The sequence below is a fragment of the Pseudophryne corroboree genome, chromosome 9 (assembly GCF_028390025.1).
Source record: "Pseudophryne corroboree isolate aPseCor3 chromosome 9, aPseCor3.hap2, whole genome shotgun sequence".
Classification (NCBI taxonomy): Eukaryota; Metazoa; Chordata; class Amphibia; order Anura; family Myobatrachidae; genus Pseudophryne; species Pseudophryne corroboree.
In genome coordinates, this window is record NC_086452.1 from 219695671 (window position 1) to 219720771 (window position 25101).

Sequence of the window (25101 nt, forward strand, 5' to 3'; positions counted from 1 at the left end):
TGATGTTTTTGCTAATGGTAGAGAATTGCAGCTTTGGGATGCATGTATGTGAAATGATCTTACAAATGAATGTTATGCACAGATATAAAAATTATTTAGAATGAAAGACAATATATTAGTGACATTTCATGAAGGCTACCAAAGAAACATGATGAAAATTATGACTTTAGCCAATGCCTTAATATTAATACATTGTGACTCATAATCAGAATACGCATATTTTCTTTTTTAAACTCATTCTTTCTGCTGGTGCCTTTTAGGTGAACTAAACCCAAAGCAATAAACAAATATTTGGACATTGTCTTATTTAAAATCCAGAACAGCAATGTTTATTTGAAAAATGATTCAGAAGTTGCTTACTGTATGCTGCCATATTTCTCTGAAAGTATGTTCAAGAGTCACAGACTATGATCAAAAAAATAAACTGCCCTATGGGAAGCAATGTATGATAATGTTGACTTTAATCCTTCTTTTCCATGTTTACTTATAGCAAGTTTGGCACTGCAAAATGTTCAGGTAAAAAGGTCTCTTTTCATTTTAGAAAAAATAAATAAAAAAATCTCATTAAGCACAGTAGGATACGTATTACTTTGAGAGAAATACTCATGGCAGCTGCCAGTCAGCAAATATTTTACCCATATTTCACTTTCATATATTAACAGATGCCTTCTATAAATATATAAAAATTAGGTAATTCTTTTTTTTTTAATTTTTGGGTTTAGTTCCATTTTCAGAACAAGAGGAGTCAAATTTCTAATACATATAATCAAATAATAATTAAAAAAAAATTGCTTACCCCGTTAGTGCCAGGTTGCTCTGTAGTTTAATACATTTTTGCTATGATTTTTTTCAGGGAGAACAATGTTCGGGGTTTAACAGCCATACAACCCGGCGTTTGAAAATTCCCTAAAGTATTTAAAGAAGGGGAAAAGTTTGATCGGAAATCCTACTGCAGTGAAGACAAAGACAAAATTAGCCAAAAATTAAAAAATACAATACATATATATAAAAAACAAAAACTCTGTCATTTTTGAATGTTGAGAATTGCTTTTTTTTCCTCAAATGTATAATTGGCTGATAATGATTATAATGTTGTGCCCTACTCAGACAGGCATAACACTTATTCATTTATCAGTTTAATTTTCAAGATTCATAGACTCATTTAGAACACCATAAAATATGTATATACACAATGGAGCAACCTGGCATTAATGAATCCTATACAGTTTTGAATGCAAACTTTATTAATGATTTGCCTGAATTAAAGCACAATAAAATTGTTGATATAAATGTAAAGGAAAACACTTTATAACATGCTTGCAAATATGTATTCTGAAGAAATGTGATTTATCCACAATATCTGTTTTGTTAATTTTTCTCCATTATTTTCCTTTTAAGGGTCAGTCCCATGTAGCAACAATATTATTTAGTGTGTTATATTCAGTTGTAATACAAAAATCAATAAAGGCACATTATTTTTAATACACAAAATAGCTATGATGTGGTTAATTGATACTTAAAAATATGCAAAGCATATATTTAAATAATCATTGGTATATCATTATAAATTAGTGTATTTTCACAAGGAAGAAATATTGAGTAAATCCATGGAATATATATGATTATGTAAGTTATTTAACAATTCTTCCAAATTTTATTTGAAAATGTTAACATAAAGTAAACAACATCAGTTTTGAAATTATTTTTTTAAATTCAATCTGCCATTAAAAGATTAAATAGGATTTCAAGTCATTCATAAAGGCACACTACATGGGACGGCTCTATAAAACAGAAAAACAAAGTCTGCATGAAGTTTTAATACACGTGTTCTCTATTTGTGTGAATAAATTTATTTGATGTTTGCTGTAAAATAAAGGAGTTTTCCAATAATAAATTCAATACAGATACAGTGTTGAATTATTAAGTATTACAATTCACAAAAACACCTCAGTACTGTACCTTTCATGAAAGTAACAAAATGTAATTACACTTCACCTTGATATTTGGGATAATGCTGTATGTCTTCTAAAATTAAATTAGGCATAATTTCATGTCTTGTTTTACTCTGGAAAGTTTACTAAGCAGCTTTTTATTTTGCAGTTTGCAAAGCACCACTAATAAGATTACTCTCCAGTGGTTTGAGAGCATAAACTCAAACTGCATCCAGTGTAGGCCAAACTACATTAGGTTTAGGCAAACCACATTGTGTTTAGGCAAACTACAGTATGTGGTAAAATCCATTCTTCCCTACTTCTGACAAAAAGCACTTCAGGGATATTATGAAAACAACACCAATACCTTTGAGCTGTGAGTTAGGACACACATAGATACAGCAGCACCCCACCCCCTTGCCCCCTCTGAAGTGAGCACATTACAACTTAATTTTGTTGAAACTGACATACGAGTGCAGCGTTGAAGAGGACATACACTGCATCATAAAATTGACTTACATTTAAATGTACTGTAAATTAATCCTTAAGCAGTTATAGTTTGGCAACTGTAAGGGCTGGACTGGCCATCTGGCAAATGCCAGAAGGGTCTGATGGCTTGATGAGTCAGTCTATCTTGGCCAGGGGTGTAAACCATACATGCCAACTTGTTTGCTACCCCCTCCCAGAGGGAGCAACAAGGTCATCTCACCAGAGGGCCGGGCTATGTTGATTTGATTCATGGAGAATTGCAAAATCACTGCGGCCACTGGCCCTCTCGGTGTGGCAGGTACAAGCGGCTGCGGGGAGGGGGGTCTGGTGGGGTGCGAGCAATTTACATCTCATTTGCTCACTTATCCGCATGGCCAAGAGAGCAGGCAAGTATGGCGTAACTAGATCTTTGGGGGCCCCATGGCAAGAGTTCGAAAGAGACTCCTTGCACTTCACAAGAGAGACGGGCTGTTGGGGTTTAAGAGGTAATGGGGATCAGAACAGTAGAGAGGGGGCGGAGCCTGACTGTGAATGGCGGTACAAGGGAGGGTGGAAACTGAGCTTTCAATTATATATATATATATATATATATATATATATATTGAAACAGAATGGTCCACACTCACGTATCCAAAGTGCCGGGCTACTGGGGTATCAATTCTATAAGAAAGAAAAACGAAACCTTGGCAGATAGAGAGAGGAATTGGGGTGCACTCACCAGTCTTCATTATTTAATTTATTGTTTAATCCATCAAATGTATATATATATATATATATATATATACATGCATTTGTGGGTATACCTTCTAATGAAGGCACCAGAGCAAGAACTGATTACACAATAGTACCCCCAATTCAAATTACATCGCACATTAGTGCTCCTTATTCACGTTACACCACACAGTAGTGATGCCCCTTAAACCATTTATGCCACACACAATAATGGCCATTGCACTACATTATACCCCACACAGTAATGCCTATTACACCCCACACAGTAATGCCCATTGTGCTACATTATACACACACGCAGCCTCCTGACGAAGCTACATGCGCAACTAGTGAGGCGTGGCCTGCTAGACGTACCCGTCTCCAAGCTGACCACCGCTGTGCCTTCTGCCTGTGTTGGTGTCCCAACGAGCCGTGGCGTTGTCCTGTAAGCCGCTAGTGTGGTGTGAGGTCCCGGTTCCCAGAGCAGCACAGCTCTTACCATCAGGGAGAGATTGGAGCATTTACTTTGTATACATCATGTGGTAACCAGTCCACACGGGTGAGAACCTTGGTACGAGTCTCATTCATTTAATGTGGATTCTGTGTCACAGTGATCCTATGTGTTAATGTGGATCCTCTGTTAAAGGGATTTTACCTGTTTTAAATAAAAGTGATTTGCACTATGTGCGCCCCCTCCTTTTTTTTCTGTATCTAGAGCATCTCACTCCAAGAGTCCGGAGTTTCTATAGGAGGGGTGCAGCGGTTTTTTGAAAGTCTAGAAAACTAGTGCTATATCCCAGAGTTTTGACGACCTTGAGGATTCTTTTCCAATTTCTAAGTGGAAACTGAACATTGACCAGCACACCTGTACACCATTCCGTTGACTATATATATATATATATATATATATATATATATATATATATATATACATACATGCATTTGAGGGTATACACTCTAATGAAGGCACCAGGGCAAGAATTGATTACACAATAGTACCCCGAATTCAAATTACATTGCACAGTAGTGCTCCTTAATCATGTTACACCACACAGTAATGATGCCCCTTAAACCATTTATGCCACACACAGTAATGGCCATTGCACTACATTATACCCCACACAGTAATGCCCATTACACCCCACATAGTAATGCCCATTACACCCCACACAGTAATGCCCATTATGCTACATTATACACCACACAGTAATGCCCACAGTACATTATGCCCCACACAGTAATGCCCATTGCACGTTATGCCCCACACATTAATGCCCATTTCTCTTACACCCTGGAGGATGCTGGGGTCCACATTAGTACCATGGGGTATAGACGGGTCCCTTGGGAGCCATGGGCACTTTAAGAGTTTAATAGTGTGGGCTGGCTCCTCCCTCTATGACCCTCCTACCAGACTCAGTTTAGAAAATATGCTCCTGAGGGTGATGATCGCAAGCCCCCGAGGCGACTGCTCGCTCCCGCAACACTGCTGCCACCCCCTAACAGAGCCAGAAGATGCGGTGGTATGACACTGGCGCCCCGGTAAGCGTGGCGGCGGTGGGAATGGCGGCACAAGGGTGGGTGCGCAGCACTGAAGCTGCGCTCCGGAGGGCTCAGAGGTACACGTTGTGCGGCGCTGTGAGGGACGCCCTGGGCCAGTGCAATACCCTAACACTGGTTAACTAAGCTAACAGGGGTTAATCCCACTGTTAGCAGCATGCACACCTCAGGCCAGTATAAAATAATAAATGCGGGAAGACACGCCATTACAGGGAGCGGGGCTTCTCTTCAGAGTGGATCCAGCACTCACCAGCGCCATTTTCTGCCTGCAGATCACACTACAGAGACATTGACAGGGAGCGCTGCCCTCCACTTAACTCCAGTTATCCTCTGCGGTACCAGGGTGTTATAGAAAGAGGGGGGGGGGGGAGAGTGTTATTAACTGTATAATCTATTAAGTTTACTCAGTCAGCGCCAGGCATTTATTATAATAACTGCTTACTGGGTTGCCGTGTGTGCTGGCTCCTTATACTCTGTGTCTCTCTGAAGGTACTTTGGGGGAAACTGTGTCTGAGATTTTCCTGTGTGTGTATGTGTATATATCTCACATTACCATGTCTAGGGACTCTGTATCTTGTGCTGCAGAGTGTGTGTCTTCTCCAGAAGAGTCTATTCCATGTATTCAGGAATGCAATGTACTGTCTCAGCCTGCTGAATCCGTACCCCCATGGGTGGCTTCTATTAAGGGAATGATATCCCAGATTTCATCTAGGATAGCTCATAATGAGACTGAAACACAGGTTTTGAAAAGATCTGTAGAGGTTTTGTCGTATTCAGCTCCCGCTATCTCATCCAAGACCCCTGATATATATCCTAAAAAGTGTGCTTTTGCCCAAATTATGCAATCCGACACAAATACCGACTCTGATACAGGAGACGTGAGGGGGATATACTGGGTGGGAGGGGGGTTGGACATGCCTTGCTAAGGAGGTGCAACTCATGATTGAGGCCATTAGGGACATTTTAAATATTTCTGAGAAGGTACTTGAGCAGGTTGAGGAGGCTTACTTTACTGATAATAAGAAGTCCTCCATTACCTTCCCTGCGTCCAAGGAACTAAACGCATTGTTTGGAAAATCCGGAGAAAAAATTCCAGATCCCTAAAATGGTTCTCATTGCTTTTCCTTTCCCTGAGGAGGATAGGAAAAAGTTGGAAAACCCGCCGGTAGTAGTCGCTTCTGTTTCTAGGTTGTCTAAGAAAGTGGTTTTACCTGTCCCTGGGTCCACCACTTTAAAAGAGCCAGCCGACCGCAAGATTGAGACTACACTCAAATCTTTATACACAGCAAATGGCGTAGCTTTAAGACCCACTATTGCTTGTGCATGGATTTCTAAAGCCATAGTAAAGTGGTCAGGCACTTTACTAGAGGAGTTAGAATCTATGGATAGAAGTGACATTGAATTGTTTTTATGTCACATACAGGATTCTGAAAGACCTTGGACATCTGAATGCGAGGGCTTCTTCCATGGCTGTCTTGGCATGCAGAGGACTCTGGCTGTGCCAATGGTCTGCGGATGCGGAATCCAAGAAGAGTGTGGAGAACCAACCCTTCACAGGTCTGACTCTGTTTGGGGAAGCGCTAGATGCATGGATCTCCACAGCAACTGCAGGTAAGTCAACTTTTCTTCCCTCAGCTACACCACCGACTAGGAAATCATATCCTCCACCTGCGATGCAGTCCATTCGGACCGCTAAAGTTAAAAAGTTCAAATCCCCCTCCACTTTCTTTAGAGGTGGTCGGGGGAAATCCCGAAAACCTGCACCCGCAGGTTCCCAGGAACAGAAACCTGGTTCTGTTTCCTTAAAATTCTCGGCATGACAGTGGACATCCCAGCCTGGAGATCGGGCAGGTTGGAGCAAGACTAAGAAATTTCAGTCATGTCTGGGCGTCCTTATGCCTGGATCCCTGGGTACAAGATATTGTTACCCAGGGGTACAGACTGGAGTTTCAAGAACTCCCACCTCAAAGTTTCTTCAAATCAGGCTTGCCAGCTTTGCTGACAGACAGTGCTATCCTACAGGAAGCCATTCAAAAATTGCTAAGGTCAAATGTCATTGTTCCAATTCCACCTCTCCTACAACACAAGGGTTATTACTCAAATCTGTTTGTGGTGCCGAAATCGGACGGTGCGGTAAGACCGATATTAAACCTAAAGTCATTGAACCCCTACTTGAGGGAATTCAAATTCAAGATGGAATCTCTGAGAGCGGTGATCTCAGGTCTGGAGGAGGGGGAATTCCTGGTATCCCCGGATATCAAGGATTCGTACCTTCACATCCCGATCTGGCCGCCTCACCAGGCTTATCTCAGATTTGCACTGCTGGACTATCACTATCAGTTCCAGGCACTGCCGTTTGGCCTCTCCACAGCACCAAGAGTGTTCACCAAGGTAATGGCGGAGATGATGCTACTCCTCCACAAGCAGGGTGTGAACATAATTGCTTATCTGGACGATCTACTAATAAAAGCATCTTCCAGGGAAAAGCTGTTACAGAGTATTGCTCTTCAACTCAACTGCTCCAGGATCATGGATGGATCCTGAACCTTCCAAAGTCGAATTGTAGCCGACAAGGAGGCTGTCCTTCCTGAGGATGATCCTCGACAAGGAAGTTCAGAGGGTGTTTCTGCGGGAAGAGAAGGCATTGGTGATACAAGCAATGGTCCAAGATGTCTTGAAGCCAACCCGGGTATCAGTTCATCAGTGCATTCGCCTTCTGGGGAAGATGGTATCCTCATATGAGGCTCTACAGTATGGAAGATTTCATACACGGTCTTTTCAATTGGATCTCCTGGACAAATGGTCGGGATCTCATCTTCACATGCACCAGAGGATACGTCTGTCACCGAAGGCCAGAATCTCGCTCTTCTGGTGGCTGCAAACCTCTAACCTACTAGAGGGACGCAGGTTCGGGATTCAGAATTGGATCCTCCTAGCCACGGAGGTTGGGGAGCAGTCACCCAAGGGGAAAACTTCCAAGGAAGGTGGTCAAATCTGGAATCCATCCTTCCGATAAATATTCTGGAACTAAGAGCTGTGTACAATGGTCTTCTACAAGCGGCACATCTTCTGAAAGATCAGGCCATTCAGGTTCAGTCGGACAATGTAATGACAGTGGCTTACATAAACCGACAAAGCGAAACGAAGAGCAGAGCTGCAATGTCAGAGGTAACAAGAATCATCCTCTGGGCGGAAAAGCACGCCGTGTCACTGTCAGCAATCTTCATTCCAGGAGTGGACAACTGGGAAGCGGACTTCCTCAGCAGACACAATCTCCATCCGGGAGAGTGGGTCCTCAACCCAGTGGTGATCGCAAAGGTGACAAGTCATTTGGGCATACTTCAAATAGACACAATGGCCTTACGCCTCAACAAGAAGCTTCGGAAGTATTGTTCCAGGTCGAGAGATCCACAGGCCGTGACGGTGGACTCCCTGCTAACTCCATGGGTGTTCAAGTCAGTGTATGTGTTCCCTCCACTTCCACTCATCTGAAGGATTCTCAAAATAATCAAAAGATCAAGAGTTTAGGTGATCCTCATTGCTCCGGACTAGCAAGAAGGGCATGGTACGCAAATCTTCTGGAGTTACTGCTGGAAGATCCAAGGCCTCTTCCTCTTTGAGAGGACCTTCTGCAACAGGGGCTGTTCACTTATCAAGACTTACCATGGCTACGTTTGATAGCATGGAGGTTGAACACCAGATCTTAGCTCGGAAAGGCATTCCGAACACAGTTATTCCTACCCTGATACAGGCTAGGAAAGGAGTAATGTCAAAAACATTACCATCGGATTTGGAAAAAGTACGTGTCTTGGTGTGAATCCAAGAAGTTTCCTACGGTGGAGCTTCAACTTGGACAGTTTCTCCTCTTCCTGCAAGCAGTGGTGTATGTGGGCCTACGCCTGGGCTCCATAAAAGTCCAGATTTTGGCCTTTTCCATTTTCTTCCAGAAACAATTGGCTGCCCTCCCTGAGGTTAAGACTTTCTTGAAAGGGGTTCTGCACATCCAACCTCCCTTTGTGCCTCCTACGGCACCTTGGGATCTTAACGTGGTACTGCAGTTCCTGCAATCGCATTGGTTTGAGCCTTTACATGAGGTTGAGGTCAAGTTTCTTACTTAGACTGTCACACTGTTGGCATTGGCATCTGCTAGACGTGTTGGAATTGGGGGCATTGTCCTACAAGAGCCCCTACTTGATTTTCCATGAAGATAGAGCTGAGCTCAGGACGCGTCAGAAATTTCATCCGAAGGTTGTGTCAGCTTTTCATTTCAACCAACCTATTGTGGTGCCAGTGGCTACTGACTCCTCAATTACCTCAAAGTCCTTGGATGTTGCGAGGGCTTTGAAGATTTATGTGACGAGAACTTCTCATCACAGAAAGTCGGATGCTCTGTTTGTCCTTTATGATTCCAACAAGGTTGGGTGTTCTGCTTTTAAGCAGACGATTTCTTGCTGGATCAGGTTTACTATCCAGCATGCTTATTCTATGGCAGGATTGCCGTGTCCGAAATCTGTTAAGGCCCACTCTACTCGTCAAGTGGGTTCTTCCTGGGCGGCTGCTCGGGGTGTCTCGGCTTTACAGCTTTGTCGAGCAGCTACTTGGTCAGGGTCGAACACATTTGCTAAGTTCTACAAGTTCGATACTTTGGCCTCTGAGGACCTAAAGTTTGGTCAATTGGTTCTGCAGGAGCCTTTGTGCTCTCCCTCCCGTACTGGACGCTTTGGTACATCCCCATGGTACTAATGTGGACCCCAGCATTCTCTAGGACGGAAGAGAAAATAGGATTTTAATTACCTACCGGTAAATTCTTTTCTCGTAGACCGTAGAGGATGCTAGGCGCCCACCCAGCGCTTTGTTTTCCTGCAGTTGTTACTTGGCTCAGTACTGCCTTGCTACTTCGTTGAGTACTGCATTGTTACTGTTGTTCAGCCATTGCTGACTTGTTTCAAGCTGGTTGCTTGATTTTCTCTCCAAGTATGTCTGTCTCCTCTGGCACAGTTTCTAGACTGAATCTGGTAGGAGGGGCATAGAGGGAGGAGCCAGCCCACATTATTAAACTCTTAATGTGCCCATGGCTCCCAAGGGACCAGTCTATATCCCATGGTACTAATGTGGATCCCAGCATCCTCTACGGACTACGAGAAAAGGATTTACCGGTAGGTAATTAAAATCCTATTTGCACCACATTATTGCCCTACACAGTGATGCCCATTGCACCACATTATGTCCCACACAGTAATCAACACTGCACATTACGTCTCACACTGTAATGCCCATTGTGTCACATTGCGCCCCACACAGTAATATTCACTGCACATTATGTCCCACATATTAATGCCACCACACATTAAGCCCCACACAGTAATATCCATTGCAACACATTATGCCCCACACAGTAATGCCCACTGCACATTATGCACCACACAGTAGTTCCGTATTATGCCACAATACGCCCCACACAGTAATGCCCACCCTTGACTCTCTTCAATCTGGATTTTGGCCACTCCTCTCCATTGAAACCAATGACCTGCTTTCAGCCAAATTCAGGAGTCACTTCTCTCTTCTCATTCTCCTGGATCTCTCTGCGGCCTTCGACACTGTGGACACATCCCCTCCTCTGCACCCTCCAGTTCATTGTCTCTCTAATATTGTCCTTGCCTGGTTCACCTCTTTCCTCACTAACCGCTCCTTCTCTGTGTCTGCCTCCAGCTCCAACTCACCCCCTTTCATCCTCCCTGACGGTGTCCCCCATGGTTCTGTCCTTGGCCCCCTTCTCTTCTCCTGGTACACCTCTTCCCTGGGTGTGCTTATAAGCTCCTTTGGCTTTCAATACCACCTCTATGCTGATGATACGCTACTATTCTTCTCTCCTGACCTCTCCTTTTATGTCCTCTCCTGGGTATCCAGCTGCCTCCCTCCTATCTCCTCCTGGATGACTGAGCGCTCCTGCAGCTCAACATGGACAAAACTGAACTTATCATCTTTCCCTTATCCAGAGTCTCCACCCCCCAATGGCCCTCATTCCGAGTTGTTCGCTCGCTAGCTGCTTTTAGCAGCTTTGCACACGCTAAGCCGCCGCCTACTGGGAGTGAATCTTAGCTTTGCAGAATTGCAAACGAAAGATTCGCATAATTGCGAATAGAAATTTCTTTGCAGTTTCTGAGTAGCTCGGGACTTACTCTGCCACTGCGATCAGTTCAGTCAGTTTCGTTCCTGGTTTGACATCACAAACACACCCAGCGTTCGCCCAGACACTCCCCCGTTTCTCCAGACACTCCCGCGTTTTTCCGCACACACCCATAAAACGGACAGTTTCCACCCAGAAACACCCACTTCCTGTCAATCACACTCCGATCACCAGAACGATGAAAAAGCTTTGTTAAGCCGTGAGTAAAATACCTAACTTTTTGGCAAATTTACTTGGCGCAGACACACTGCGAACATTGCGCATGCGCAGTTTGCAACAAATCGCTCCGTTGCGAAAACCACTAACGAGCGAAAAACTCGGAATTAGGGCCAATATTTCTATCACTGTTGACAACACCATTATCTCCACTGTTCCCCAACACTGCTGCTAGAGCATCACTCTTGATTCCTTGCTCTCCTTCATCCCCCACGTATAATCTCGGGCTCAATCCTGTTAATTCCTGCTATGCAACATTGATCACATCAAGCCGTTCTTCTCCCATAGTGCGACTAAATTTTGTATCCACTCACTACTCATTTCACGGCTTGACTATTACAAACATTCTCCTCACTGGCCTCCCACTCTCCTATCTCGCTCCACTCCAATTTGTAATCAACTCCGCAACTAGACTTATCTTCCTCTCCCTCCACTGCACCTCTGTCACTCCCCTTCGACAAAACCTGTACTGGCTCCCATTCCCCTACAGAATCCTCTTCAAACTCCTCACCCTCACATACAAGGCCCTCTATAGCTCCACTGCTCCCTACAGCTCCAATCAAGTCTACCTACATACTCCCTCCCACCCTCTCTGTTCGGCCAAGGATCATCGCCTCTGATCTACCCTGATCACTGCATCCCATGCGTGAATCCAAGCTTTTCCCTGACCTTGCAAAGCTTCAAATGGGCACAGAAAACTCACCTGTTCATCAAAGTGTACCCTTCCGCATAACCTAGCCTCGAGGCCACTCTCCCAACCCCTGCCTCATGCCTTGGTCATCTCTACCTTGCTTACGTCCTGCCACCAGGCCAATTTCCGCTTGCTTGTGCCTCATGTCACCTGTCTGTCTCCCGGTCCCCCTAGATTGTAAGCTCATTGGAGCAGGGCCCTCTTCCCTCCTGTTCTCACAGTCCTTTTCTCTTGTACTACAGTTATAGCTCTCTCCTGCTCAGTGACTGTCTATACCTGCATTTATTCCTTCTTGTGACCGCTCATCTCTTCCAATGGCTGCCCGCCCATAGAAGTATGCTGATTACTGCTTTGCTTCCTTACATCTCAGCTGTATTGTGTGCCGAGAACTGTGGTGCTAATTGTTACCTGTGCTTTGTTTTAGCTTTTTTGTTTCTTTAAGTTCTGTGTACCCTGTGTTGTTCTATATGTACGGAGATGTGAAACACTTGTGGCACCTTATAAATAAAATGTAATAATAATAATAATTGCGCCACATTATGCCCCACACAGTAATGCCCACTGCACATTATGCCCCACCCAGTAATGACCACTGCTCATTACACCCCACACAATAATGCCCATTGCGCCACATTACATCCCACACAATAATGCCCATTGTACCACATTATGCGCCACAGAGTAATGCCCATTGTGCCCATTATGCCCCACACAGTAATGCTCACTGCACATTATGCCACAGAGTAATGCCTACTGCACATTACACCACACACAATAATGCCCATTGCACCACATTATTCCCCACACGGTAATGCCCATTGTGCCCATTATGCACCACACAGTAATGCCCACTGTGAAACATTATGCTTCACACAGCAATGCCCACTGTCCATCATGCCCCTCGTCGTAATGCCCACTGCACATTATTTCCCACACAGTATGGTCCACTGCACATTATGCTACACACAGTCTTTCCCACTGTACATTATGCCCCATACAGTAATGCCCAGACCACATCAACCTGACCAGGGAGTCTGAAGCTGTTGTCCGTTCATGGATTCGGTGCCGGCAATGCAACTGGTCAGGGGTGCCATGAATGGGGAAGGGGGCAGAGTTTGGAGCAGTGAGGGAAGAGAGAGGAGAGGGGAGCCAGTGTGGGAGATGGAAAAGTTGGGGGTGCCGCGATTGGGGGGCAGAGCTTGGAGCAGTGAGGGTCAGGAAGAGACAGGAGAGCCTGTACGACATATGGGGGAGGGGTCAGGGGTGCTGAGAATGTGGGGACGGAGTTTGGAGCAGTGAGAAGTTTAGATCTTATGCAGTGGTATTGGGGACCCTGTGCGCTGCAGCATGACTGGATCAAGGGGGGCGGTGGGCGGGTAGTATTATGCCACTGCTTGTGTCCTGTGAGCCGGGGACGTGCCACCTTCAGCCGTGGTCATGCCCTCTCAGCCGTGGCCCCCTTGTCACCTCCTTCAGTCCCTCTCTGGCACATATATACCATGTCATTTTGCAAAACTCCACCCCCGAAGCAGAGTACTATGGGTGGCAGGAGGGGAAGGAGGATAGCAGTGTTGGTGGCTGGTGCCAGCGCGTATGCACCCCTGGCAAAGAGCATTACTTCTGGCAATGAGTATTACCACTGGCAACAAGCATTACACATCCCCTGGGAATGAGCATGACACCCAGAGCCAGAGCATGAAACCCCTGGCAACGAGCATGGAACCTTTGGCAACAAGCATTACACACCCCTGGGAACAAGCATAACACCCAAAGCCAAAGCATGAAACCCCTGGCAACGATCATGAAAGCCCTGGCAACTGGCATGGAACCTAGAGCATGAAACCCCTGGCAACGATCATGAAAGCCCTGGCAACTGGCATGGAACCTAGAGCATGAAACCCCTGGCAATGCGCAGGTAATTTAAGTAATTAGAAGCATTGCTGTAGGGCATAATGTATCATGGGCATTGCGGTGTGTGGCATAATATGGTGCAGGGGGCATAATATGGTGCAAGGGGAATTACTGAGCGGGGCTTAATATGGTGGAATTTTTTTCTTTCCTGTGGTGGTTAAGGTCTGTTGGTGCAGGGTCAAAGACTTGAGTTTCAGGTAGTCTTTTCCTTTGGGCCCTTTAGCAAGACCACACCCATTTTAGCGATGCCACGCCCCCTCTGCACATTCAAAATAGGTTTTTTAATGTACTGTATATGGTAGGCACATTTTAGAATGTCTACAGGGGGGAGGGGGGCACTTTTTTTAATGTTTGCAGTGGGAGTCAAATTGTATAGAAACAGCCCTGAATACAGACACCATTCTCAGTACCTGCTGTACAACTGAGTCTGTTTTCCTATTAGCTAGGTAATAACTTATACCCTATTTAGTGCCAGATTAAAGTTTGTGGGCACCAGGTCAACTAACTTGTGGGTGTCCCTACCAATAAATCATACCTCCCAACTGTCCCGAATCCAGCGGGGGCAATTGAGGAGGCTCCGCTGGCAGGGGAGAGCAGTTGGGGAGGCTTTGATCACCCGCTGCTCTACTCTGCAAAGCAGCGAGTTATCCCTGAATAGATGCTGTGCGCATGTGCATATCATCTATTCAGTGCTGGCAGGTGAGCAGGGGTATGCCCAGCTGCTCCGGGAGCGCTGGGCACCCCCCCAAAATGCTGCATCACAGGTCAGTGCTACGAGACCACGCCCACTCAGGTGAGGCCACACCCACTTCACCCAAGCCAATGTCCCTTTGCACGAGCATCCTGACCCACAAGACGTAGAAGTTGGGAGGCATGATAAATTGCCAGTATAATTTTTTGGTGCTGTTAAAAATGATAACGTGTAAATAAACCCAGAGATGGCCTTCGGCTATTTGGCATGCGCTGGCGCATGCACAGTTCAGACCTGACAGGCAGAGGTGATCGCTGGGCGGGAGGGGGCGGAACAGCGGCGTTTGGCTGCCGTTTTGTGGGTTTGGTCCGGCCAACGCAGGCATGGCCGGCACAAACGGGGGGCGGGCCGCAGCGGCTGCGTGACGTTACACACAGCCTCTGCGGGCCGGGGAGCGATGAGTAGCACCCGGCCAGCACGCTAAAGCTGCGCTGGCCGGGAGCTACTCTTGAAGTGCAAAGGCATCACCGCTGTGCGATGCCTTTGCACTTTTGCGAGGGGGGGCCGGACTGACATGCGGGGCGGGCTAGCCCTGTGCTAGGTGTCCACCCGCATGTCAGGGAAGAAGATTATAGCTATGCTAAATCTAGCACAGCTACGATCAACTCGGAATGACCCCTTATGTCTCCTTAAAAGTCAAGTCCCTCCCCTTATTCAGAGATGAATGCACAGTCTTCATACACTATTTTAGCCTTATCAGATGGCCAGTTTATTCCCTTTCTTCTTTAGTCAGCATATTTAATTTCATGACACACTATTTAGTGTGATAGCCCCAAAATGGGACATCATTTAACAGAGTGAGAACAATAAGAGACCTGGGTTTCAGAAGGGGTACATGCCTCAGTGTAACTGCTATGGGAACTATGGGCGTAGTTTAGACCTGATCGCCGGACTGCTAACTTTGCTGTCCTGTGTTCAGATAGTCGCCACCCAAGGGGGAGTGTAAATTCGCTGTGCAAGTGTGTGATCGCATGTGTACGCCGAGCTGAAAAAATCCATTGTGTACAGTCTCTGCTCAGCCCAGGACTTACTCCTACAGTGAGATGAGAACAGGCTGATCGGGGCAGGAGCTGACGTCAGACACCATTCCTGAAAACGCTTGTGAACACCTGCGTTTTTCTGGACACTTCCAGTAAACGGTCAGTTACAACCCACAAACGGCCTCTTCCTGTCAATCACCTTGCCAGCGCTCGTGCGATCGACATTTTCACACCATCCTGTCGCTGACCAGCGATGCCCGTTGTTGTTGGCCAACGCGCGTGTGCATTGTGGTGCATACGCATTCGCAGTCTATTGCTGATCGCCCGCTATGCGAAAGCACACAGCAGCGAACAGGTCTGAATCATCCCGTATATTCTGAAACTATATTTGATGACTACTGTGATTCTCCCTGTCAGAGAAAGATGAGCAGAGTGATACAGCTTGGTGTGATTTGCAGTCAGAGAAAAAGTGGCAGAGTAAAGCTAGGTACACACTGGCAAATATATAGCAAGCTCGTTAGCAGGTGTGTACCTATGATATGTCTGTGTAAAATGTCATTCACAGAAATATTGTGGATTTACAGATACCATATATCGGCACTTGGTTCAGGGACCGCCAGTGACTGACATCTCAACTGGGTGAGCACATTTAAAATATGGATAAGTGGGGGGCATGACTTGGAGCCTGAAAGGTAAGGAAGCATGGCTGCTGGGCTCCGTGCTGTGAACTGATCAGATTCCACACTATAGCTGACCCCTTCATTGCTCCTGCCTGATTTTTACACCTACAGCTCCCCTGTAACCCAGTGACCCACTTTGAGGCAGCTCCGACCTTGCGGGCTTCTCCCTCTATCTCCCGGTCCCTGTGGCCTACCTGCTACCCCTGGCCGCAGGCCTCGCCTGGAGATCCATTCCCCGCTTGGTGATGTGGGCCGTCTGCTGAGCGTAGGAGCAGCACTTCCGGCCAGGTCCTGGCGCCATCTCCTCACTTAGATCCTCTGCCTGCTCTGGCAGCTTGGATCCCGGCTGTCGCGGCTGTTTCCCGCCTGGTACCCGCAAGCAGCCGGTTTACCTGGGCTGCAGGTAGCGGGTGAAGTGCTTCCGGCTGTGTCCTGCCGCCGGCATCTGGGCCCCCTGAACAGTCCCTCTGCCTGTCCTGACTATAACTGCAGTTTGGTGTCCGGCCAGCGCAGTTGCCCAGCATTGTTACACATAGACAGCCACTTTCTCCAGCCTGCACAGATTTCTCACAGCAGGTTCATCAGAAATCACTGTCAGCACCTTGGAGGGCTCACCTATTTTATCACTATGTTACCTGACTGGACCCCTTTTATTTTGTCTGGAGGACTTCACTGTGTCTATTTGGATTTATACTAGCATTTAGTTTTTTCTGTTTTCTTTTTTCTATACCCTTCTGTTTTTCATTGCCTACTGCCCCTGCTGATGGGGCTGACCATGCTTCCTACTGTGCCGTGATTTTTATTAGGGGATGCCCTTGTCACCCAATATTACCTGTAAGTATACACTTCTTGTGAGCAAGCTTATATTTACCACCTGCTTTTGCTGGAGCCATGCATTCTTCTACTGTGAATTTCCAATTGCCTACTGCTCCATTGCTGCCACCTAGTAGCTATGAGTAAATCTACAAAGCTTCGCACCCTAACTTGTGTTATACATACTCGCTCTGGAAAGACAGGATTCTTCAATGCTTAAAGATGTCTCGGAAACATCTGTATCGTCTACCGCTCCGTTGACCACCACAAACTCACTGTCTTGCTCTTCAATGGCACTCACTTATGAGGATGTTGTTAGGGCCATCAAGGACACTGTTACTCCGATTGTGGAAGCCCAGGCGATTAAGTTTTCTGCGGCCATTAAGGAGCTGAGGGAATAATTGGATTCCAATGATATTCAGGTGGTGGCGAATCAAAACAAAATAGAGGAGCATGAACAGGCGTTGTTTGACATGCAACAGGAGCTGGATCAGGTGCGTGCTATTAACCATCAGATGTTAAACAAGGTCAATGACCTGGAAAATTGTTCGATACGTAATAACCTCCATATCGTAGGGCTTCCAGAGTACCTTAAAGGCCCGGAGTTATGTGACTTTATTAGTAAGGACTTCTTGCAACTCCATGACTTGACTTCTGATCTCCCGAATTTCTTGGTGGAACGGGCTCATAGACTTGGCCCGCTACGCGATTCCAGGAAGCCCCGTACAGTCATATTCCGGTGTTTGAATTCAGCTCATACATCTGCTATTTGGGTGGTGACCCATAAAAAGAGCAAAATTGAATGGCAACAACATCGCCTGCTGGTTTTTCAGGACTATTCCGCAGAAGTATCTCTGGTCCGCAAGGAGATGTCTCCTGTTCGTTCGAAACTACTCCAGGCACAGTGCAAATTTGCTCTCCTCTTCCCGGCCAGACTCCGAATCTTCAGTGACTCTGGTTTTAAGAACTTCCTGTCTGCTGCTGATGTGCTGGCCTTCTTGGAAGAGTCCTCTTCTTCAGGGTTGGCTTCATCTGAGTAATTCCTACATAGTTCTCTGATTGCATTTTGTCTGCCCTGTTATAGTAAGTTTTAGTATTGTTTTCGCATTTTTATGTTCTCATGGCTCCTTGCTATTATTTTATTTTCTTATCCGTGCATGATACCTGGTTTTGTATTTACTGTGGAGCCTATACCTATTTTCTGCTCGATTATTGCTCTCTCATAAAATGTATACCATATATTTCAATGTTGTGTTGGTATGGTCTCAGATTATACTAATAATTGACGAGGGGTCACCCCCCAGATTCCCTTTTCGATTCCTATGTACATTACTTGGGTACGCTTTCTTACTATTTTGTGTCTACTGCTTTTACAACATGGGTTTACTGTTTGTGCCCCCTTCATTCCCTTCCTTTCTTGTTCCCCCCCTCTCAGAGTAGAATTGAATTGTGTCACATTTTCACATTGTATTTCTTCAGATGCTATACTTTAAAGACTTATAGTCATTTCATCCTAGGTTGCACTAAATGTATTATTTGTGTTCTGTTGGCTCACGGTTGACCGCTATGGATTTGTTTATTCTTTCCAACAATGTTCCAGATGCTTGAGTTGAAACTTTATTCCTGGAATGTCGAGGGAATAAACTCCCTAGCTAAATGTTGTAAGATTATTTCTTACCTTAATTTACATAAGGCTGATATCTTCTTTTTACAGGAGACTCACCTCACGGATCTGGAACATAAACTTTCTCTGTTAGGTTAAAAAAATATAGCTTTTGCCTCCTACGCCTCCAAATCTAGAGCAGTGGCCATTCTGGTAAAAAAAATCCCTGCCCCTTACTATTGTTCATCAGCGATCTGACCCTAAAAGTCGTTATGTCCTTCTTTTGGTGAAGATTTTTGATGTACAGTATGTATTTTGTAATATTTCTGCCCCCGCGTTTTTTTGTAAGTCTTTTTATACCTTTTTACATAATTTTTTGCTCTCCTATGTAGATTCCAATGTGGTTTTGGGTGGCGACTTTAATATTGTGTCCTCTCAATTTATGGATCTCCAGCCCATACCTGCTCCATCATTTCATCCTCGTAAGTTTGGTATCCCGTACCTCCTTAGGACTCTTCATTTGACTGATATATGGAGACTCTAACACCCGATAGATAAAGAATTTACTTTTATTCCGCTCCCCACTCAGTGTTTACTAGACTGGATTATTTTCTTCCCTTAGTTGCATTGAGCTCCAGGATCGACACTCTGGGTTTGACAGGCCACGCCCCTGTTTGGTTTTCTCTTGATTCTCAGATTCCCTCTGGCAGTCATAGACTTTGGCGTTTCCCCTCAGGTATGGCAGCTTCTCATACGTTTCGTCATACTCTTCAGTCAGCGTGGAACGAATATGCCATGTCTAATTCGCAACACCAGATACAACCGGCTCTATTGGCAGATGGCATAGGCGGTCTTGAGAGCTAGATTGTTATCTTACATGTCCCACCATAATAGTGTCATTCTGAGAAATTACTCACAGCACAATTGGACTTGACTCATGCTTATGAAACCATGAAAAGCACACCTTGCCCTGGATGTAACGTAACCTTGGATACATTGGTCCAACAAGTGGGCGATAAGTGTGTTAACAATAATAAATATCAATTTCATATCCATGGTAATAAAAATAGCAAATTGCTTTCCAACCTCTTTGGTAGTGAACGCTCTAGCTCTGCTTTCCTTGAACTAAAAGATGATTCTGGTACATTACACACCTCAGGCCCGGGTATTATTAATACTTTGCATAGTTTTTACACTGATCTTTACACACAGGAACCCATTGATTTAACTCAAAAATCAAAGTTTTGGACTACTCTTATATATCCCCGTCTTCTAGGAGACCACGCATCTTTTGTCATAGCTCTAATCTCAGATGTTGAGGTTCTTGCAGTGATTAAGGGCCTTAAACCCAGTAAATCCCCTGGTCCAGATGAATTCACGTCAGAATTTTACAAATGTCTTGTGCACTCCGTAGTCCCTCCACTTACTTCTTTCTATAACTCCATTTTATCACGCGACCCTCTCCCATCCTATTTCAATGATGCCATCATCAAAGTTCTCCCTAAACCTGGCAGGGATCCTGTAATGCCCTCTTCTTATCGTCCAATTTTGTTATAAAATGTAGATTACAAAATTTTTACCAAAATTATAGCGAATAGGCTGAAGCTTACCTTGTCGTCTATAATATATGAGGACCAGACTGGTTTCATTTGGGAGCATAGTGCGGTTTCAAACATTCTGAAAGTTCTTGCCCTTTTACAACATTTAGATGACCTTCATGAAAATAACCTTCACTTACTTATTTCTTTAGATGCCAAAATGGTATTTGATCTGGTGGTTTGGGATCATTTATATGAAATGCTGCACAGGTTTGGTTTCCCTGTTTATTTTATAGCTATTATCCATACCCTTAACTCTGCCTCTTCCTCTACTATAGCCGCTAATAACTACCTTTCTCGCCCTATACAGATTCTAAAGGGGACTAGACAGGGATGCCCCCTCTCGCCCCTTATAGTCACTTTAGTCCTGGAACTGTTGGCCATAGCCCTTCGTGCACATACTGGTTTTCATTGTATTTCTCTTGGTCCCATAGAGCTGAAACTTTGTTTATTTGCAGATGACTTACTGCTCTTTATATCTCGCCCTTCTGAATCATTGCCACACATCTTGCATTTAATGATAGTTTTTAGTACCTTTGCAGGATATAGGATTAATACCACTAAATCTAAGGTTTTGCCTCTTACTAGAGCGGATCTCACTTCTCACTGTCTACCTCTCATGACTGCTTTCCCTACTATTTCCACGAAAATTAAATATTTGGGAATTGAAATTACTCCTCTTATATCACGAATGTATGATGCAAATTTCCCTCCTGTTATTACCAAAATTGTGCAGAAAACTCAGCAATGGATGATGCTCCCATTGTCATTATTGGGCAGAGTAGCAGCAGTTAAAAGTATTCTTTTCACGAAACTTGCCTATCCATTGCAAATGCTCCCTCTCTTCCTGACTAAGCTCGACTCTGAAAAATGTATGGCGTCCTTTCGCCGCTTTGTGTGGCGTAACAAAAACCCCCGTATTGCTATCCATCGCTTATGCCAACTGAAGCAGAATGGTGGCTTAGGTTTGCCCGATATTTTTACTTATTCCTGTGCCACGGCATTTCGATATATATTTGATTGGTGCCTGAACCATTCTAGATTTACTAATAAATCCCTTGAGGATGCTTTATTTGCCCCATATGTGCTTGCTGCTTTGCTCCATTTGACGTGCTCTCAATTACTGGAGGAACTTGCTCAGAATTTGTTTTTTGCAGGGACATACAGGGCGTGGAATGTCATTCATAAAAGGTTTGATTCAGATCCGTTGGTTTCTAAATTCCTACCATTATGGGGTAACCCTGATCTTCTGCCTTCTTTATCCATTTCGTATTACCTTCTTCGGAAACAGAAAGGGCTGGTGTCCATACACCAAGTTTTTGATCCTAGAGGTCAATTATATTCTTCTCAGCAGCTGAGGGATATTTATGCCATTTCTACCTTCCACTTTTTTGTTTATCTCCAATACGACATTATATCAACAGTAAAGTTCGCCCAGGGGCTTATGATTTGCTGCTTCACTATAGGTCCCCTTCTCCCCTGAACTCTTTATTTCAGTTGGCAGAACAGTGAAATTTCACATTTATTACATATAAAATAATCTTTTACCATCAAATATAGATAAATTGTGGGGCACAGTGTGGTCGGCATGGAAATTAGATTTCCCGGACTTTCCCTCTCCTGATGTACCCCTTAAACAATTTCCTTTGGTGTTGAAATGGGTGCGTGCGGATACTCGCAGCTGCGTGATGGCGCCTCCTCGGCCATGCGCTCGAGCGCGTGGTATGTGCATTTACGGTAGAGTTTGTGTGCGTTTAGCGGGCGACTCAATCGTTAAATAATAAAACCAAATAGTATGTTTTATAGATAATGTTCCCCTTAATAATGACTGTAAGTTTGTTTAATGTAACTGGTCGCTGGACAGAGAAATTCCTCTTTGCATGATACGAAGGGTCAGATAGGATTTGAGCAGTGGTGTTTGGTACCTAACTAAAGAACATTTTATTAGAAACAATCCGGTGCTGGTTAGGTAAAGATTAATCGCTCCTGCGTATAGTTAAGTCTATTAGTAGATTCTGGACATTTATTCATTGTCCATGTGTTGGAAATCCTGAGTTTCCCTCCAACCTGAGCAGTCTGGGGTAGTCACAGCCCACCTGTTCAAACAAACCTATGACCTTTTGTTGTAATATGAAGACAGATTCCTGTGTCCAATGAACAATGAGATTATAGGTCCCTTTGTAGTGTACTGTATGCAGTGTATATAAGGACAGCCAGCCTGGCCAGCTCAGTCTCTCTCTCCACAAACGGTTTTCATCTTGACTAACTCGGAGCTGGTACCAGAGCTGCACAGCGATCATTCTCCAGTGTGTGTAAGTTATTCTCTGTAACCAACTTGTTCCCTGTTTGTATTTGCCATATTCTCTCTCTCTGTTATTGTATAAGATTGTGACGCTATTGTATATTTATGTGTAGTTATTCTGCTTAGATATTGATGTTAGACTGTAGAGTATGAACTGTTAACTGTTTTCCCCTTTTTACATCAGCTAGACATTGTTAGTAAAGGTGTTGGAACCTCAGCAGGGTGTCTGTGTGTTTCTAGCTAGTACAAAGGGTTTCTGTGTAGTTCAAATCACTCAAACAGCTTGCTTATATATCCAGGTTAACCAGTTGTATATCATTACAGTGTTACAATTCTAAGGTTTACAGTGTAAGCATATTCTGTGTTTAAAGTTTATAAAAGTACTGTCTGTGTGTGCGCTCACAGTGTATATTCCACACACCCAGCGCAGTGTGTGTACGTTACTTGTGTACCACGTGTGAGGCCTTTATACGCAAATAGCGTATGAAGTGCGTAGCACGTGCACGAGGTTTAGCGGCCACTACGGCTACACGGTATTTGTATATAGCTAATGTTAAAAGATAGATAGTTGACTCTATCAGGCATGATTTTTCGCGCCTAACTCGGATCCAAAAATGAGGCAAAACGTCATCATCCCACTGTTGGATCTCACGGGTTTTGAATTCTATATATCAGAGGTTCTCAAACTCGGTCCTCAGGACCCCACACAGTGCATGTTTTGCAGGTAACACAGCAGGTGCACAGGTGTATTAATTACTCACTGACACATTTTTAAAGGTCCACATGTGGAGCTCATTATTTCAATTGTGATTCTGTGAGGAGACCTGCAAAACATGCACTGTGTGAGGTCCTGAGGACCGAGTTTGAGAACATGTGCTATATATAGTCCTGGTGATCAGTGTCATCTTCACTTCGGACTTGGAGACTTCACAGTAAGGATGTGTTCCTTCTGTGCTGTATTCTGTGCTGTAATTGGATAGGCAGGTTAGGGAAGGGGGGCAGAGGGGAGAACAGAGGGATTGCAGCAGGAGAGTTGAGTTAACCTGGGGTACTGCTTGTGTAGGTGTGCTGTGACTGTCACTGTGTTAGGGATCTGCATAGTAGACAGTGCACTGCATATAGCATATTGAGGCTGTGTATAGGACCAGGTGTTGTTCTCTGTCTAAGAAGCTGTGTACTGCCATACACTACTGCTATATATCCTCTGTATGTGATCCAAAGCAAAAAATATGTTTATATTGGTGCCTCACTCTGACTACTAGTACTGCGGCTGCTGTACACTACTGCTATATATCCTCTGTGTGTGATCCAGAGCAAAAAATATAATTCTAATGGCACGTCACTCAGTGATGACTACCAGTACTTCCGTACACTACTGCTATATATCCTCTGTGTGTGATCCAGAGCAAAAATTATATTTCTATTGGTGCATCACTCTGACTACTAGTACAGCGGCTGCCGTACACTACTGCTATATATCCTCTGTGTGTGATCCAAACCCAAAAATATATTTCTATTGGTGTGACACTCAGTCACGACTACTAGTACTGCCATACAGTACTGCTATATATCTGTGTGTGATCCAAAGCAAAAAATATATTTCTATTATGTATTTGGAAGGGGTTGTCTGTCCCCTGTATCTGAAAGGGGTGAACTGCCTGTCTACTATCTGGGGGATCTGCCCCAGTGTAAAATTAAAATAATAAAAGCTAAAAACAAAAAAAACTAAAATTATAATTATAAAAAAAAAAAAAAAAAATCATTTTTTTTTGTTTGTGCTATACCCCAGTGTACTATACAATTTTTTATTTTATTTTCATAAGTACTGTGACACTGCTGGTGTATTATTTCCTACTCATAAACGCATTGTGCGACGCTGTCGGTGTAGTCAACCGCAGTGTGTAATTATTATATTTCTGATTCATTTGTGTGACACTGTAACCGCCATTGTGTGATATAAAAAATATTTCTACATATTTTTTACTTATTTGTGCGACACTGTAACCGCAGTGTGTGATATAAAAAAGAATATATATATATTTTGATTTAAATTAATATTTTGTGCTTTGTTATCCCAGTATACATCCAGGAACTGCAACTGCTCCATCCATTTAGGGGTGTTCTGTCAGTCCACCCAAAATAAAATACATCTTTTTTTATATATTTTGTGCTGTATCCTCCCAGTATACATCCAGGCGTGCTCTGTCCATTTCAGGGTGCTGTGTCCGTAGCTCATATTGTTATTATAACTTATTGTCCTATGTTCATAACTTATCATATCACCACATTGTAATTAATTCAAATTAATATTATTAATAATAATGATAAATTAGATAAATTTAAATTTAATGAATATAAATAAACTCTCCACACTCATATAGTGAACTTTCTGCATATCGAAGATATCTTGGAGGAAATGAAGAATTTGATTCTAAATAAATACAATAAAATAAAATAAATAAAATTTAAATAAATTGAAATTAAAATAAATTAAATTAATTATATCTAAAATTTGGTCATTTTTTATTCTCCTTTGCCATAATCATCTTTTTGTGAACTGAAATCTTGAGCCTTGCCTAATGCGTCTTTTTTTAAATAAATAAATTTTTTTAAATATTTTGTTCTCCCAGTATATACATATATAAGGGCTACTGCTGCTCCGTACAGCTACCTCAGTGCGA

At 44.0% G+C, this 25101-nt stretch overlaps 1 protein-coding gene across 3 annotated transcripts in view; it reads left to right on the forward strand.

Moving 5' to 3' along the window:
- Positions 1 to 3814, forward strand: part of LHX9 (LIM homeobox 9) — a 52338-nt gene extending 48524 nt beyond the window's left edge. For all 3 annotated transcript variants that reach the window (XM_063940129.1, XM_063940131.1, XM_063940130.1), the window contains exon 6: positions 854 to 3814. In XM_063940129.1, the coding sequence (XP_063796199.1) occupies positions 854 to 910 (57 nt within the window). In that variant the 3' untranslated portion in view covers positions 911 to 3814. The remainder of the gene's footprint in view (positions 1 to 853) is intronic.
- The last annotated feature ends 21287 nt before the right edge of the window (positions 3815 to 25101 follow it).